Source organism: Pinus tabuliformis, chromosome 2_2, assembly GCF_031772625.1.
Source record: "Pinus tabuliformis cultivar Carrire ecotype Pingquan chromosome 2_2, CPIR1, whole genome shotgun sequence".
NCBI lineage: Eukaryota > Viridiplantae > Streptophyta > Pinopsida > Pinales > Pinaceae > Pinus > Pinus tabuliformis.
In genome coordinates this window covers 1,224,638,443-1,224,658,663 of record NC_142300.1, presented here as the reverse complement: position 1 = coordinate 1,224,658,663, position 20,221 = coordinate 1,224,638,443, and the positions used below count along the sequence as shown (strand labels likewise).

Genomic DNA, 20,221 nt, shown 5'->3' with positions numbered 1-20,221 from the left:
TGCAAGGTGAAGATAAGAAGCTGAAGCCAATAAGGTATGGACCTTCCAAGATACTTGAGAAAATTGGTGAGAATGCTTTTCGCCTTGATTTTCCAGCTTAAATGCACATCTATTCGGTTGTTAATGCAAAAAGCTTGAGACTATTTGAACCTTCATTGATTGAAGATCCCGAAGAGCAGAGTCAATTGCCTTCTATTGATGATCTGTTGCCTAAATATTTCAACGAATTGTAGGAAGATACAGTTCTAGACAGGAAGGTGAGAACTACGCACAGAGGGGATGTTGAGTACCTTAAGATTGGGCTCAAAGGTTCGAAACCGAGCAGTGCAAGATGGATAGAAATTGGGCAAGTGAGGAATTTATACTCTCACTTGATTGATGCTTAAAAACTAGCTTTTGGTGGTCCAAATTTATTTTTTTTAGTGGGAAGGCCGTGATCCGAATTGGATCCTAGAACACTCTCTAAGTTTTCATGAACTCTTTATGCCAAAGTTTCAAAGTTTTATAAAGATCAAGCTTATCAGAGATATCCTTGAAAACAATTGTAATTTGTGAATAGCGCAAAGCAACGAGGGCCCTCGGTCAAGCGCGTAGGGCATCGGCCCATGGTAACACACGCTGCCACAAATTAGCAAAACCAGAGGTCAAATTATTAAACGGGGGTAGTTTCTGAAGTCGCTCGCATATCGCCAGGAAAACCCCTCAAAGAAGGAAAAGCCCCGAGTGCCCGTACCTGAAAAGTTATAAAATATAACGGATATCGCGCAAATTTTGTTAGAGGCGAGGTCCCACAAAAACCAGTAGAATATCGGAAGGGTTTCGAGCGGTAAGCAGTTTCAACTGAGTCCCGCCCGATTCCACACAAGGGGTGCCACGTGTCCGGTGGAAGAGAGAGAATACCACTCACATCGGATGGGTAAATGTCATGAACTACTTATCCGCCCGATATGGACGATGACCGTTGGATCTAGAGGCCCCAGATGAACGTCGGAGATGCGTTGCGATGGGTGACCGGATTTGACGAGGTAAACAGGCAAAGTTGTATAGGATTTGAAGTCCGACGTGGATGATGCGTTGGTAGAAAGTCATGTTTCACAGGCATTCTTGGAGTTAACAGAATAAATGGTCATTTTGAGAACGTCAAATAGAACTGACACTCAGTTCGTTATGAAATAGGTGGCCACCTCCATGTGAGGCGTTATACAGTGATGATTACATAGAACAGAGAGATTCAGATGGACAGAGGCAGGGAAACCGGAAAGCAGGGAAGCGGAAACGAACAGTCAAAAAGCAGATTGGCTTTAAAGCCACGAACTGACAGAGAAAGAAGCGAGTAAGTTAGACACAGAAAACTAAGAGCAAAGAGAAGAAGCCGAGCTGACCTGTGGAAGAAAAAAGGCATCATCGAGCCAGATAGAGAGAGAGAGAGTCAGAGAGTCTGTGTACTCCAGAGAAGGCTTGGGAGGTTCAAGCAAACTCCTCTGTATATGCTTGTCATGTATGAGTCTCAGATTGGGCTCATAGTACTGTGACCAATAGAGGTTGAGTTTTAGTAAGTAGAGTCTGTGTACTCCAGAGACTTTGGGTATCCAAGTATAGTCTTACTGATCTATATCTACTGTGTGACATTAAAATTGAGCTCACTGTTGTAAAAACTCTACTTTTGAAAACATAATAGAGAGGCCACCACTAAAGGCTGGATCGGGAGATGTAACCCAGGAGTATTGGGTGAACTCCTTATTAAACTTGTTGTTTTTACATGTTTTCCTGTTATGTTTTCTCTAACTTCTTCAGTGTCTGTGTATTTCGCAATCTTATTGATCCGTTGCATAAAATAACATAAGCACATCCATGCACATGAGTCTGTAATACCTTAATTGTTTATCTTAGATCAATATTAGATCACCTCTAACTCTATGCTTATTTGCTAGAGACGCCATAAAGATGTTCATATTATAGCTGACCTTTATGACCTTCTCTTCCAACCTTGCAAGTTTTTAAAAATATATTTTGCAACCATGGCTAGGGTTTTATGGCTTTTTGCTTAAAATGATATGGATCCCTTGAAAATTCCCACAAAATCACCAAATAAACTTGCTCTAGTACCAATATGATCCATAAATTTCTCTGGGTATTCCAAAGAATAGTTCATTACAGCATATCTCATCAAATGCATTGAAATCTAAAATACTATGGCATTTAATTTTCCTTAAATTTCTAGATTTATTAAGACATTGTTTTCTAATTATGCATGCAATATATAAAATGTGGAAAATAGAAAACAAATAAAAAGAATCCCTCAAAAACCACAATAACACCAAGATATTACTTGAGAAACCATTTTAGTAGAAAATCGAGCTAGAATGTGAGGTTGTAATACCCTCTGTTTCTCTAAATGGAAATGATGCAAATACAAAGGAGTGAGACCTATGGGTCATGTGATGCTACAAGACACAAACCCTCTCTATCATTCCCTTTCCATATCTACTCTCAACTACTCTACTCTACTATGGAAAAAAATGCACTAGAATAGAATCAATCTCCTTTTCCTCCTAATGTCCAAGTTATAACACAATTTGATAGCCAACTAGGGGTTAAATTTGACCCATTCAACCCACATGATGTGTTACAAATTTCCCCTTCTAGAGTATTCTTGATATTTTTTACATGGTTAGTTCCTTTTCCATGAGTAATTGGGGTTGACATGGCATATTATTAAATTATGGTGGTGTTAATGGTACTGGAAATCTGCCAATATGAGGGGGTCCTCCGAGTATGCAACCCTAATTAGACTTCACACCATTTTGGATAGGAGACCCATCTAGGAAGTTGGCCTAACTATATTTATAATAAACTTAAATATTTTATATGTCTACGAATAACGACATAAGAGAGCACACACACAACTTTAGAGACAAGTAAGCAATGTTAGCTCTGTGAAACATATAATTGTAGTGTCATAAAGTACTTTCATGGACAGAGTAAAGAAAACTGAGCCTTTAGAAGAATAATAATAGTAATACTCTAATAAAGATGGCACATGTATAGAAAGAATGATTAATTAGTTTGGAAAGTAGTTCTAAAAATAACAATGTTCATAAAAAGCATATAAGATGCAAGTTTCAATGAAGATGTGCACTAAAGCTAACAAAATAGATCATTCTCTTTTGTACATATAAACATAAACACATATAAAAAGACATCAAAATAAAATCTTACAACATTCCTGATACATGCATGAAAGTAAGCCTAGCTCTGAGAGCTTTAAAAAATTAAGTGAAAGTGTCAAGATACCCAATTACAAATATTTCTCACTTGTTCCAATAGTGGAACATGAAGCCATACCTTGCTCCTCAAAATATTGATCTCTCTCCCTCCTATGCTTAACTAGAGAATCAAAGGCTTAAAGTCATTTCCTTGAGGCATGGGGGTTTATTTATAACAAATTAGGTTATCTTTCACCTCCCATGTGACGCTTGAGCTACCTCATGACTCTTGAGATCCTCTATAAGCTTTGGACTTCCTAGTGACTCTTCACATTCCACATGTGAATTTTTGACTTCCACACACATTTACAATTTTATTATTTTTCAAATACAAAATTACATTCAAAAAAATTGTGGCCATATCCATAAAACAAAATAGACACATTCCATTCGTGCTTGAGGAAATTGCAACTTGGTGACTTTGACATATATCTATGTTGTGATGTATTGGTACGATGCTATATATTCTCCTGCTATGTATTTGGCCTTTTGTGGCAGATCTGGATTATATTTGGTCTTGCCCTCCAAAGTGTCTGGATATACAGTTTCAGAGCTTGATTGTACATTGTTCCACAACATGACTGACTTCATAGGTAACTTAATTAGTTTAGTTTCATATTGAAGAACATATTATTTTATCACCTCTAAGTCGTCTCGAGTGGTCACCCCTTGATACGGTTCAATAATTCCTCTAGCTCATTCCTAATTGTATTCCTACCTTTTACCTCCCCAAGTGCACCTATGGAAGGTATTTTGTGTATTCGCACTCAGGTTTCCAATGTGTTATGCAAACATGTATATGTTGGCATAACGTTGGTTACATGGTTACTAAGCTAGTTATTGGTATGCATATATATTATTATTTTTTCTTGATGCATTTAGGGTTCGTTCTTCCTTTTCTAACCAACACTGCAAGTGCATTTAAGTACTTAGTACACCATTTTTGGATCACATCTATAGTCATATAAGTTGTCTTTAATATTCTCAATTTTTCCTGTAATCCTCTTTGAACTACATAAAAAGGTGCCATTGCCTTATGCAAAGTGATCATCTCTTCATAAATTTACTTCATTGTATCTTCCAATGGCATCATTTCCTCAAGTATAGCTGCTTGTAATTACTCTCTACTATAATTGGTGGAAGACATCCTTTGATTTTTAACAAGGAGGTGATCAATTTGTTGCTTTGCACTAGCCAATTCCTTCTCCAACTGTTTTTTCTTTTGCATCAAGAAATATATGTTCTTCTGTGCATCTACTGTAAAGGTTATGTTTGTTGAAGTGACTATTCTACAATTGGTACTGGTGTTTGACACAATAACATTATGTATTGATGGAAATGGGATGATCAAGAGCATTCGGGAAGTACCTCCTTTTTTCTTGTACGATCTTGTTCTTCAACTCATTAAAGGTGTAAATTGGAGATATCCATGAACCTATCATCGGGTGGAGGATGAATTCCCACCTCACCAAAAGGAATATTCCCACGAGTCAAAGGAGTTTAGGGTTGAATTTCAAGAGTCTACGATCGACTCAATGCCTACTGCTTGGTTATCTTCCTATTGTTCATTATTTATATTCTGGGCCTATGAATCCTCCTATAAGTTCCTTGCAAACTTCTCTTCCTAATTCCTCCTATTTTTTTTCATCATGTAGCCTCTGCTGCTCCTCTTCTTCCCTTTGTTTTTTGAGAGATTCTTCTTAGCACTTCTTCTTGGCTTCCTCCTCTTTTCTTTTCCTTAGTTCTTCTTCCTTCTTCTACATGTCCTCTCGCTTGTTCTTTTCTTGCTCTTCTTTCTGATTACATTCTTCCTCTCATTCCCTTTTCTGAGCTTCTTCCCATTCCTTCCTTTCTTCTTTGCCTCAATTTCTCCTTTAGTGCACAAATCAACATTGAATTTCTTACTCATCTCTTCTTCAACATCATGTCCCTACTTTCTCTTTGGCTCAACATTAACCTGAGCAACCACTTCTTGCTAGATCCCTTCTTATTTGGTATATAGCACGTGCATTGTGTGTGAAGGGCATCTTCATTACCCAGTCTAAATTCTCTAGAAGTATTATACCACTTCTTAGTTTTATCTTCATATTCCCAAGAAACAAAATCATACGGACAAGTGTATTTCAACTTACATAGTGTTTCTTGCAGACACCTCTAGGGTCATATCAGTGAAAACTCATCTTTTTGAGTCTGAGGTAGTTAAGCTCTTCTATCTCTTCCTCTATTTCCTTCAAATTATTTAATACATACGACCCTATTTGCATAGGGGAGATTGGACAAGGTGACTTATTTGACTTCTGCAATTGTTATGACAACCCTATGCATAGGTGGTAAGGAACTTCTTGGATCATCACTTTGTTCGTTACATACTTCGGCATAAGCTGTGGAGGCTTATGGGCTCCGAAGACCCTCATGAATGTGCCCTGAGAAGATGTAAACCAATATGAAACTTTCGCAACAATGTTTATGGCCCCATTAGTCATGCAAGGTGCTCCAACCTCAAATATCATCTAATAAAACATCACGATGAAGAGCTCAACCATTTTCTCATACACTTCGCTATAGCCAACCTCTAAAAATATCTTGCAATAGGTATGGACAACAGTTTGTTTCTTGGTCCATTTCCACACTATACTCAGGAATTCATTCCGAGCACAAATCCCATTAAGCAAGTAGCTTGACATGAAGAACTCAGGCTGTGCACCTTGTGAGACTTTTTTAACCTTGGCAACATTCCTTTGTAATTGTTGGGCTAGTATATCTGACCAATTAAAAACCTTTCCCTTAGAAGCACATGGGTGAGACATATAAACCCATATTTCTTTAAATAAATTTGTGCTTTCATGCCCATATAGCCTGCAATGCATAGCCATGAGACACTGATACACTTTTCTCAACGACTTTGTTCTATAAATTCCATAAGGTTTCTAGTGGAATTTTCCTGGCTCCTGCCACCATGTCTTAATAATGTCCTTAGTAACAAACTGAGAATAACAAGCTACATGGAATGTTGAATTTAAGTACTCCTTTGGCTTTTGCAGCCTTTAATAAGAGTGAAGATCATGGGGCTGATATGAAGCGAGCTCTTTCCCACTGGCACTATTGAGGATCATATTCTTAGAGTCTAGATGTTGCATTATCCGTCCTATCACTTCCACACAAGGTAAAATCGAATACCTGCTATCAATCTTATAGAATATGGAATTATTTTCATTGATTTAAATTTCCCTACCCTATAGATCTTTTGGGAACTCATCCTCGATAAATTATTTGAAAACCATTTTCCATGATAAGGTGGTAGAATTATCAATGAAGCATTTTATGACTGATAGAATAGGTACTTTAGCTCTTGGACACTCCATGACACCTTCAATATTGCTTCCAATAGCCTCTCTTATTGGTCCTTGGCATGTAATTGGAGGCATAGTGTCGGTGGAAGATGATAAGCTAATAGGGTTCGAATTTGCAGTACCTGAAAATTGGAATCCTAATAGAAAACAATAATTAGTTCCATAAAAGCACCTATTCTGTCTTGTTTATCAAAATAAGTCATTATGAATGGTAGTGTGTTGGTTCTGAGCATAAGAGTATAGTATTGAGGCAAGGGTGACCTTACTGGCCACTGGAAGTGTGCTCTATGCTAAGGCTAGAAGAGGGACTTGGCTTGAGCATAGGCCGCATTAGCGAGAGACAAAGGTTGGGTGTTTAGGTCCTAGAGATGCACAGTTCAATATTGTTGGAAAAGAGACTCCTCTTTAGGCACATGTTGCATCAACAATAGATAGAGGGCTGCATTCTTGTCATCTAGCAATGTGGTTTTTGCTACATGAGGCAAGGAGGCCAATGTTGGGCACATGCCGCAAGTCTAGTGGACAGAGGGTTCGAGACTATGGCCTCGAAGTGTGCTTTGAGCTCTGGAGGAGAGACAAGTTCTTTGATGGGCACAAGTCATAATTTTAAGACGCATGGACTTACTAGCTACTGTCTAGGAGAGCGCAATGCGTTGGTAAAGGATTGAATCATTAAGAGTTGTCGCAATACATGAGGAAAAATATTTTCTCAGGAAAATCAACGAAGTGTTGAATGGGAGAAAGAAAGAAGAAATATATATGGATGAAAAGGCTAACATGCATACTCATATATACAACCACAATCATAAATGGAATGTGAAAAGCCTTTAGAATGTGAAGAGACACTGAAATCATGGTGCAAAAACTTAATGGCACTTGTAAGAGCAAAATTTCATAGTGCGAGTTGCGAAAGCTCACCCGAAAGATGGCACACTTGCAAACAAGAGTGGAGAATTCTCCTCATGCTCAAAAAGTGCACAGAGGTCTAAAGCGAAAGATAAGTGTGTTGAATGAGCTCTACGCTAGGCTCTTTATATAGGGAGAGAACAAATTAGGGTTTGAGGGTGTGGTATTACATGTCACAAAAATAAAGGGATAAGGATAAGATAATTATCACTAGAGAGTGCGATAATGCTATTTTAGAAAAAGTTCTCTAACTACCTTTGGAAAGTGCACTCTCATTGTCTCTAGGAGATGCGCTCTCACTATCATCAATGAGTGCGTTATGCTGTCAACAGGAAATGCACTAGTCTTTTTCTCCCAAGAAGTGCACTCTGACTATTGATAAGGAATGTGTTTTTCCTATCAACATGGAGTGCTTTCAACTGCCTCCAAGAATTGCGCTCCATTGTCTTGAACAAGTGTCTTAGGCCTATCTTGTGGAAGTGTTATGATTAAGGCTTGTGAATTCATGTGCTCCGACTTTTAGATTTTCTATGGGAAGACTTGAACAGTTAGAAAAAATATGACGAGACATGACTTTGATGACTTAAAATAAAAACTCACATGATCATTACGGGGCTCCAAAATTGAAATGAAGGAAAAATTTTGGAGGGTGTTGTAGCATCTACAACAAGTGGTCAAACACAATGGGTCAACTTCTAGGAGGCATAACTTTTGTGTCTAGATTGTTATTGACACCATTCTTGCATCGTTGGAAAGGTTTTCAAGTGTATAATAGTGCCAAGGGCGCCAATGTAGCAACAAATTTATACCCCAAAAAATTGTAATTTAAGTCATCGAACTAGTCCCAGAAGGTTTTTGACTCCAATTCTCTAAGTTGGGTCCTGCCACTAAAGTTGCTCCTCTAAGCTAATTTCTTTGATTCTTCCAGCCTGAAAGCTTGCTTCTAGATGGATGAAAATGAATATAATGATCTAATTCAAATCATAAACAATCTCTAATTTAATAGGTTGTCACAATATATAGAAATAGAGCATACAACTACTACCTTACAAGCCTGCATAGACTAAAATCTATGTATGTAATTATAAAATTGAAAATATAAAGAAGCTACTAAATAGTTAGAGTCTAGAGGTTCCATGCATGTTGCCTTTGTTGGTCCTTATCATAAAAATTAGAAATGTAAATTAGGTTGTTTTAGGTACCACTATTTTCTTTCTCCTTCTCATTGTTGATGCAATATTAGGAAGTTGAAAAATAGATGAACAGGGATGATATACTATGCCACAAATCTCCATTGATGACCATTCTCAAGATTGAATAATGTGAGAAGGAGGGGGTCGATCAATAACATATTGGAGCATTCTTCTCTCTCTTAACATACAAATCCAGATCATGACACTCCATGTAAAAACTTGTGCCTTTAATTCTTGTGATGACCTGTTGGCTTTGCAATCTATTGAACATGCCAATCTCCATTGCCTCTCCCTTGATATGATCATTGCTTGAGGGTATATATCAAGGATGACATGGGGGTGGACTTTGACCAGTTGTCCTTGCCATATACTAGACATATCAATCTCCATTGCCTTTTGTCTCATCCTTGATATGACCATCGTTTGAGGATTTCTATAAAAGAGGGCATGAAGGTGGACTTTGATCCACTTATGTGTAGATGACTTACTAGACCATTTAATATTATCTCTTTAGATGCACTATCAAATTCACCACTACCTCAAGATGTCTTCATAGCTGCAAGCTAAGCCCTCATGAGAATTAAACCTTGCCTAGCAGCGAAAAACTCCTCATTTTCTACCATTAGATCAAATCTTCTCTCAAGTAAAATTTTCAATATTAATTTACATAAATAAACTTATTTTAAACTACAATGAAGTTGAAATGGCCATCATTGTCATTATGATGTTATGAACACAAATAAAATTACCGTGATTCCTCATGCAAGGCGATTTGTTCAAATCCCTATACGCCAAAGCATGGTCCGGTTACAAGTGGACACTTGTACGCTATGGCTATGGTTAATCCAGTGGCAGTTAATCAATATCGGAGGTTCTTTTCGTCATGCTGGAACAGCTTGGATGGATCGCGTTAAACCAGCCATTTGCATGGAGATAACGTTTGCACGTTTGCACTTTTAGATGTTGTGCGATTTTCCAACAAAGCCAATGAACATATAAGCTAATGTTTATACAAAAATAGGTCTCGACAGCTAGGAGTCCGCTTTACAGGCTGAAGTTTCGGCTTCATCCACCACACGTCAAATACTTATCCTTCCCATTCACGTTTATACAAAAATAGCTCTTTCCAGCTGGTTGCGACAATGAAGGCTGAAGCTTCGGCTTACAAATTTGCAAAACAGTTATTATCCACTATATATTACACAGTTATAATTCTCTTTTACATTGGCAGGACAGATTGATGGCGGCTGCATAACGGCGTCTGATAGTGGCGCTTTGAAGTTGGAATTTGGTGGATGAAGCAGAATTTCTGAATTGTTAGTTTTCATAATTCAAATAGAGGTTTTTTTTAAGAGGAATTAGAATAGAGGTCCTTTTAGTAGAATTGTGAAAATAAAAATAGAGATTCTTGTGAATAGAATTATTTAAATATCTGTCTTCAACATCCATCATATAAATAAATTCATTGTCCGCCCTATCACACCGGCAGAACAGCAAATCGAATCAATCAAATCAACCAGACCATATTTACAATCAAATCAAATGGATGAAAATAGCCGATGCCGTTACTGTGTTTTTTTCAGTCTCAGAAAAATAAATCTTTGCCTGCAAGCCATCTCGTTGCTGCGCTGCGCCCACTGAGAAATGCCCACCAAAATCCGAGAATGCGAGCTTTTTTCTTCTTCTTCTCGAACCTTCGTTTGGTAGTTATCAGATTAATGAAGGGTTGCTTATTGTCCAAAAAATGTGACTGCACCATCAGTGCTTTGATACAAAATTTAGAAATTAGGGTTGTTGAAAACAGCGTTTCAGTTGATCAGGCGGGACACACAGAGAGCAATAATGTGTGGGACCTTGCTCGTGACGACGAGGGAGAGGCGTCCCGTATTCAAAACAAGGGTAAGAAACCTGACAGACCGGCCTGTTGATATACAGATAAGGGCGGGATCGATTCTCATAAAGGCCTATCGAGTCAAGCCTGGATGCTGTAAAATGCTGAGTAGCAGAAAGATATACAGCAGTTGTTCTGCTCACTCAGGCAACAAAACTAGTAACGTATACAATTGGAATTGGGAGCCATATGTGTGGATACACAGTCCCACTCATGCTGCTAAATATGTAATGCCACCCATGGCCGCCAAACAGCAATACGTCAGTGTCGACGACCTCCGGGAATGCACGGAGATGAAGATCTGTGTGGACGGCGACAGGGGCAGTTTCTATGTAGTCAAGCTATTCGAAAATTGAGCATATTATATTTCAGCTCAGTCTGCATATGTAGTGCAACATAAATTTTGGATTTTTTTTTTTATATTTCATGGATATTAATATAAAAGTTAAGTTTGTTTTATGGTAATTTTTGTGACTATTTTTGTTTATTATTATAGTAATTTTTGTTGATTTCGCTATATCTAAATTATAAAAAATATTTATATTGTGAATTTGATTTCTCTGGATGCTTATAAAAATATTTCTTTGAGTTTATTTAATATATAAAGTTAAAAACTATACTGATTCAAAACTGGTTTTTAATATTTGATTTAGAATGAGAATAAAATGTTATTTATATTTATTTAATATGAGATTATTTCTGTCCTCTAAACTTTATACATTTTATCTAATTTTCGGATTATAAAATATTAAAATTAATAATTATATTAAAAATTAAAAATTAATTTTAATTTTAAATATATGTTATTGTAAAGTATAATTTTAATAATAATAATAATAATCTAATTTTAAAATTATGATGAAGTTAGACATCAAATTAGTGTATAAGATTTTTTTGTTTATAATACAAGGGATCCATTTTCAAGAAAACACATGCTTTTAAGAAAAAACAAATGCTCTTAACCATTAGACCCGCTCAAACTAAACTTAATTGAAAAATCACTTAATAATTTCCTTTTTATTAAAAAAAAAATTAATATTAAATTTAATCCTTCACTTAACTAAAGTGAAAATTCAATTTTTTATCAGTTTATTTATATTTATTACTTATTTATTTTTTTATTTATTTTTTATGTATCACATTATATTATTAATAAATTTAAATATAAATATATAATATATTGTATTTATAGAAAAATATTTATATATTTTAAATTCAATGTCAAATATTTCACAACCACATTAGATCTCAATTTCACAAGCTTTGTTACAATACTGACCTTTCTAGCCTTTTACAATGCCAAAATTATAGTGAACTCGGGAGGCTTCTCTCCAAGCTTTTTGAGCATCGGAATAAAATCTTAAATCAAAATAAATAATTTGTCTTTTTAGGTCCGATAGATCATTATTTGGTCTCAGTGGAGGTTAACAACCATCATCATCATCATTTAATTTAATTTTCTATTATTAATCGATATTATAATTTTATATTTATATGTCAATAATTTAAAATAAGATGTAATGACATTAAACAACATCATCATTATTAAATATTTTTTAATATTAATGTATATTATATCATTATTAAATTTAATGTAAAATATTTTTTATATTATATTTTTAATACAATATTTATATATTTTAAATCCAAATTCATTAATAAAATTTTATTATATAATAATATTTTTATTAATATTAATATGGTTTATTTGACTTTAAGAAATATGGTTTATATGACCATAAGAAAGTAAGAAATTATCATTTTATTTCTCTTGAAGAGAACTAATAGAAGTGTTTTCATATTAGAAGTGTGATAAATATTTTGAAAATTAAAATGGAATTGATTATGCTATGAGAAAGTGTTTTTCACATTCACCTCTCTTAGTATTTCATAAGTACATAAAAAAAGTTAATATAATTATAATTAATATAATTTTATCTAAATGTAGACTTTTGTGAGTAGGGTTATTTAGAGATCTCTCTTATAGATCCATCACATAAATTTTTTTAATTGCAAAAGCCTTTAAAACTAGCTAATGTGGTTCATCCTCACATAAATTATTTGAATTGCAAAAGCCTTTAGAACTAGCTAATGTGGTTCATCAGGGTGACAATTAGATAAAGAGTAACTGATCCAATAGAGGAATAAAAAGGGAGAGAACTCCTACAAGCTCAAATATTATGTCAAAGAGCAAAGATTAAATAAAGAGTAACTCATCCAATAGGGGAAATAAAAAGGGAGAGAATTCCTACAAGCTCAAATATTAGGTCAAAAGTCAAAGAAAATAGTCATTAGGAAAAATAAATTGGTTCAAAGGTTAGAGAAAATAACCTTTGGGAAATAAATAAAATAAAATAAAAATATAGTAAGTCAAATTTTAAGATTAAGAATATCTAGAAGGTATAAAAAGGAAAGAATTCCTACAAAATCAAAAATTAGGTCAAAGGTTACAAAAATATAAGAAAAAAAATAGTGGTTAGGAAATAAATAAAATATCCTAAGTCAATTTTTAAGGTTAATAATATATAAGGTTAAAGATGAAACAATTCAAATAACAATAATATTAAATAAATATATAAGAATCTTAAGGTGCGGGAATATAAATCTAGATTATTGATATTAAGGATAAATATCAAAAAGTCAATAATATGGGGTGATGAAGATGATGATGACCACCCTCAAAGACCAATATGGTCTATCATACCTTAAAAAAGTAAATGATTAATTGAGGCTCTTTAATAGTTTATTTCTATGATCAAAGAGAAGGGAAAGAAGGCTTTAGAGATCATTGTAATTTTGCTAACTTGACTTCAATAAGGTTGTAGTGTGGAAAATGTTTTGAAAAGGAGAACAGATGTGAGTAAGGACTAGAAAATACAAGAGAAAATATTTTTCATCTTCAAATAGTATTGTGGAAAATGTTTTGAAAAGGAGAACGAATGTAGTAAGGACCGGAAAATCCAAGAGAAAATGTTTTCATCTTCAACTCTTAGTATCACAAAGGGGGAGAATTCTTTCATCCCAAGGTGTTTTGGGAATAGACCTTTCCTAGACCATCTCCCTGTTTCACTCTAAAGCTCATGAAAATTAGTTCTTATCTTTGTAATGTTCATTTTCTTCTTAGCACTGATCAAGGAAGAAAGATAATTATGGTTAGCAAGAGTGCAGTTGATCACCCCCTTATAGTATCTTAGCTTCTTTTTTCCCTCTAACTCCTTATCATCCCATAGCTTATTATTAAATTTGGAAGTAATAGTGTTTTTAATATCATCCTTATCCTTCAAGATGATATACTCATTAATCCCTCAATTGTTTAGCCATGACTGGGCATCCTTATGCCAACCTCACTTGAGCTGGAGGTGGGGTTTTAACTAGAATTAGAAGCAATTTTAGGAAGCCTCTTGACTTCTATAATATAAATTTATTATAAATAAATCATTATCAATAAATAAATATTTTAAGAAAATAAAATCATAAGCAAAAAAATATAAAAATAAAAAAGATTAATATTATGAGTTAAAGGTTAAATATTGAAGTTAAAATATTATATAATAAGTAAATAATAACCATCTTTTATATATATATATAGTATTTAAATATTATCCACTATTAAAATTTATTGTAATTACATTTTATTTATTTATTTATGAAATCAATACATTATAAGATTAAGTTACAATTTTGATAGATTTGAAATATTATCACATGAATAGTAGAATGTGATTTTACATTATCAAAAAAAATAAAAATAAAGTATATATAAATTTATAAATTAAAATTACATATAATTTAATTATTAATTATTTATTGTTTTAATAATAAAGTGTTATATATCATCCCGGATGCGGGTGCAACTGCAACGTGCTAATGGCATGTGCCATCACGTGGGCAAGTGGCATGCCCGCGGTGTCCAAGGGTACCACGTTAAGAGGATTATTAATATGCATAAAATCAAACAGAGGAAGGCATTAATGCCTGTCATCTCGGCTCGAGGGAGGGGGCTGCAGATCGATGCAATGGAGCGTTTTAAGGAAGGAATGTGCAGGGTTCAGGGGAATATGGGTGAGCATTGCGTAGGTGCCTTGCTTCGCTCAGAAGGCAAAGAGCATAGGAACTTGAGAGGCGTTACGCTGGTTTTTGAGCTGGGAGAACACGCACCCTCCATCGGTGCTGAGACTGTGTTGGTTTTTATTGTGGGAGGAGCTCGGGGTGATTGGGCAAAGCCGCATTCTGCAATGCCGAGGGAGAGGCCGCGGATGGGCAGCCGAAGAGGGGGAACCAGAGGCAGGGCCCTCTCGCAGCAGCAAAATTTCAATTCGCCCTCCTCCTCCATCGAAGTAACTTCAATGCCGCGGAGGTATCAAGGCAGCAATGAGGAGGACAGTGGTTTTAATGGCAGAAATCCAAGTTCAGAGGAGGGTCAGCAGGAGCTCCCTATGCTCAGGTATCGACTCCCCTGCCCTCAAGCTAATTCCACTCTGATAGTTTCTATTTCGGTTGAGCAGGGCATCTCTTAGAACATGGAGGCAGAGCCTCTCCCAAAATGGCCTCGCTCCAGCAGAGAGGAATCTCTGGTCGCTTGCCTTCCGGTTGGGGTAGACACCCGTGAGTTGGCCCCGGGACGTGTGCTCGATCCTGAACTTGTGCGCCCAGCCTCTAATTGTGGACATGATGTTGGCCCTTCAACGCGGGTTGGTCCAAGCAAGCCCGCACCAGAAGGGAGCCCGGACGCGGTCATCCAGCTCTCCGACTCTGAAGATATGCTCCGTTTCGGCTGTCGGATTGAAGAAGCGCCCCAGACTACCGATGATGAATAATCTCGCTCCGGTAACCTCTGTTGTTTTTCTTGGGTTCTCAATGTAGGACTCGGCCAAGCGTTATCCACATCTCTGTCAATGTGTCGGCTTTAACTGTTCAAGTGTCGAATGTAATTGTTCAAGTGTCGACTGTAATAGTCCAGGTGTCTGTCGGTCTTTGTATGGGTCAGTCCATGGCCCTGGTATCTGTTATGTTACTACGTGTTCTGTCAATATGTCTTTAGTGGTCAAGCAACAAATTCCAATTTTGAATTCTACTCAATTTTGGAAATGAAAGCAGGGCAAGGAAAGGGCTGATAGGCAAAACTTCAAAGCCTTGCCCATTGTAATCTTTTTGTATCTCTGTTTTGTATATTAATAGATTAGTCACATTCAGAAAAAAAAAAAGTGTTATATATCATGAAACTAAAAATTCAAATTTTTTTAAAATTAATTTTATATCAATAAATACATCATTTAAATAAATAAAATAATCTATTTATAATTTTAATATTTATTATATTTATATGTTTAATCTCTTTATTATAATTTGCAAATTCAATATATTATATTGGTTTTTTTTGGTTAAAAAAGTTGAAATCAAAGAATTATTTAATTATATTATTTTTTTAAATTAAAAATTTTAAATAAAATTTTAATATATATTTATTATATTCCTATTCTATAATTTTATTCGTATTTATTTTGTTTGCTTTTTATCTCCAAATGTCATGGATAATTTGGAAACCCTGCTCACAACGAAAGAGTTTTCCATTTAGAAGACATTAATTTTGGGGTTAATCGCCTCGCTAATGGGAAAGCTAAGGACATTGAAGGTTACTAGGCGGAAATCTTAAAAATTGGAGGTCTTGTCCTCATCCCCCACATCCACAAGCTTTTCAATCAAGCAGTCAAGCAAGGGTTCCCTAAACCTTGGACTGAGAGCCTCATTATCCCTATTTTTAAAAGTGGGGATATAAATAACCCCTCTAATTATCGGGCAATTATGATCAGCCCTCTCTTAGCCAAGTTATATGGTAGTATTCTAGAAAAGAAGTTAAGCACATGGCTTGAAAGTGAAGGTAAGCAGGCTAAAGGCCAAACAGGTTTCAAAAGGCATCACTCAACAACAGACCACCTTGTTACGCTTAGGATCATTGCGGAGGAATGTCGTAATGCTAAATCCAATTTATTTTGTTGCTTTGTGGACTTAAGAGAGGCTTTCGATACGGTTCCTAGATACAACCTTTCGAATAGGTTAGAAGAGCTAAAGGTTCCTCTTGAGTTGAGAGCTGCTGCTATAAGATTATACGAGAATGTAATTGCAAAGATAAAGAGCAATGAGGGGTGGGCGAAATATATTAAGTGTAACATCGGAGTTAAACAAGGTTGTCCCCTCTCCCCTATCCTATTTGGCATTTACATTGATAAGCTTGAAGGGTATTTAGAGGAAGCAGGATGTGATGGCACGATCTTAACTGGGATAGTCGTTATCCTTCTTCTCTATGCTGACGATATTGTTCTTTTGGCAAGGTGCCCATCTGATCTTGCTAAGCAACTCAAGCTTCTTAAGGATTTCTGCTCTACCATGGGTATGACTGTTAACACTGACAAAACAAAATTTATGATTATCAAATCCAAGAAGGACACTTACGCTAATTTTATGTATGACAAAATTTAACTTGGAGGAGGTGTATTCTTACAAGTACCTAGGAATTGATATCCATCACAAGCTCAACTGGAACCATAGCATTGAGAAAAGGATTAATGAGGGGGCAAGCTTATTTTGGTCTTGAAAATAATTATAAAACAGCAAACATCATAATGTGGGATAAAAAGAAGTTCCTCTTTGAAACTTAAGTCACTCATGTTATCTTATATGGCTATGAGGTTTGGGGTTGCAGCATCTCCAAAGAATCATGGAGAAAGATTGAGCAAATCCAGAATTGTTTTATAACTTATAACCTAAAAATTAAAAGTAATACACCCTATCCTATTCTCCTTATAGAAGCAAGTCTTTCCCCTATTGAGAGCCTAGCTATGCTTAGGTTTCTGTTGTACAAGCACAAACTCAATAACATAGACGATCATAGACTTCCTAAGCTAGCTTTAAATTCTAGCCAAAACCACCTAAGGCTCAATCGAGGGTGGCATAAAGACACAAGGGCCTGGTTAAACTATTGGGAGATCAACAAGAATGATGCATTGCAAAACATAAATAACTTTAAAGATATTGTTACTTCTAAGTTCAAAGAAAAATTGTGGTGTGAGAAAGATTTAGCGGCTAAAAGAAAATTAAGTTATTATAAGCAGGTCATCAACCCCACCCTAGAAGATCAAAAGTCTCTCTCTATTTTAACTAGCTCAAAGAAGAAAATTAATATAGCAAAGATTAGAACAAATTCTCATGAGCTCCATAGTGAAACAGGTCGTTGGGTAGTTCCTAAAATGCCATGGATGGAAAGGATCTGCCATATATGTGAGAATAGGAGCATTGAGGATGAAAACCACTTCCTCTTAGAGTGCCCTGCGTACAACCACATTAGATCTCAGTTTCACAATCTTTGTTACAATACTGACCTTCCTAGCCTTTTACAATGTCAAAATTATAGTGAGCTCGGGAGGCTTCTCTCCAAGTTTTTTGAGAATAGGAATAAAATCTTAAATCAAAATAAATAATTTGTTTATTTAGGTCCGATAGATCATTGTTTGGTCTCAGCGAACGTTAACCACCACCATCATTATCATTATCATTATTTTATTTACATTTATTTTATTACGAGAGTTAAATAAAAAAAAAAAAAAAAAGAACTTGTCAATTAATTAAATTTATTTTTTTAAATTACTAAATAAAATAAAATAAAAAGCAATCATCATCTTCTTTTAAAATTAATTGTGATATATAATATTTTATATTATTTATATATATAAGATTGTTGGAATCAGATTAGATGATAAGTTAAATATAAACTATCCAAATAATTCAATTATATAAAATTTTGAAGTTAATAAAATCATTCATTAAAAAAAGGTTTTAAATTTGTTTTTAAAATATTATTATTATATTTATATTCTATAACTTTATTCATATTCATTTGTAATTTATTTTTTTATTAAAATTAGTGGACAAAAAATATATTTTTAGTGGTCCAAATCAGCTGGATTTGAATCCATTGACATATTTAATAAGTCTTGTTTTGAGAATAATTTTTCTGGTAACATTTTTATTTTTGACCTAAACACCTTATCATTTCTCTCCATACTTGTCTTTGATGAATCCTCTTTTGAGGATAATTTTGCATATTTACATATATTCTCAAAACCTTTTTATAAATAAATAACTAAAAGTATTAAATAATACACAATTTTGCTAGTAACATGTTTATTTTTTACCTACGAACCTTATCATTTCTCTTCATACTTGTCCTATCTATTCCTTATATAGGTATATTTGCATATATTCTCGAAACTTTATATAACTAAGGGTAATGAATAGTAACTTATGTGTCTATGGCTTGCTACTGATTCAAATTAAAAGCATCTTGATTACAGAGTTGCATATAATCTTAGATGACTCAACTATACTACATGATGGTCTATGGGAAATCATTTTGATGAGTTCATATTATACTATTAATTTATTCAGATTGAAGCTTATTGGTCAATCATCTTAGGTAACTCCACGGTATTTTTGACAAGGCTCTATTTGGAAATATTATTTAATCAAGAATATGGATTTTGAATATGAATGGAACCTACATATGGATATGTCTAGGTGGCATATCAACGAGCCTTCATTGACCATATTGACTAAAGAAATACGAACTTGGATGGAGTCAATTATCTGAATGTCCAAGTGGCATCCCTGTGGTGTTTGGTTTGTAAGTGGTTTAGTCAATTGCTTTAGTTACACGGCAATCTTAATTGTAAGTATAGACGGTTGTGGCTTTGAGACAACTCATTGATTGGCTTGCAAACGACTCGGGTGGTTATCTTGTTTTATAACAACTCTTGGAATGAGATAAAGATTATTCATGGGAGGTTGTTCACTTGCGATGGATAGGATATTGGAAGGTCCCGAGAAAAAACATTTATCTCAGAGCAATCATCGCTAAAGATGCTCATTTTAAAACATTCATATGGTATGAGTGTCGAATGATCTGAGAATTGCTAATTTTGGGTTTTAAAAGTTAAACAAACTATCCCGAGTTTGTAAGTCGTAGGTGTAAGAATAAAATAAAAGAATCATGACCGTAACAATTTACCATGTTTATTTTTGAGATATTTAACCAGTATAAGCCGAACATGGCTTGGTTATTTTTTATTTTCGTGATACTCTATATAACAAGGAAGCGTGAGAGCACAAACACATATATTTTCTGAAGCTAATACATACTATGGGTAGGCGATTGCTGGGTTCTAAATATCAATTTGCATTGAGTTCAGGTATGATATGTTAAGTTATTTCTTTTTTTTTTTGCTGAAGTAAGAGTGGTACCTTCATAATCATTAAATCAGAAAATTATTTACATAGAGTATAACCATCCACATGGAAACATGGATCTTAGACAAACACTACTTTCTAGAGAACTTAGGGTCACAAGTTAAGTGTAAGAACTCCGATCCTAACCCACAAAACTTTTTTATTTTCTTGATACTCTATATAACAAGGAAGCGTTAGAGCACAAACACATATATTTTCTGAAGCTAATACATACTATGCGTAGGCGATTGCTGGGTTCTAAATATCAATTTGCATTGAGTTCAGGTATGATATGATAAGTTAGTTCTTTTTTAGCTGAAGCAAGAGTCGTACCTT

General features: G+C 34.8%; 1 protein-coding gene across 1 annotated transcript; it reads left to right on the top strand.

Moving 5' to 3' along the window:
- Positions 1-10,557: 10,557 nt before the first annotated feature.
- LOC149197906 (uncharacterized) lies at positions 10,558-10,962 on the top strand. The gene has a single exon (XM_089408855.1). It carries the CDS (start codon positions 10,558-10,560, stop codon positions 10,960-10,962), a length of 405 nt encoding a protein of 134 aa, XP_089264981.1.
- Positions 10,963-20,221: the final 9,259 nt, after the last annotated feature.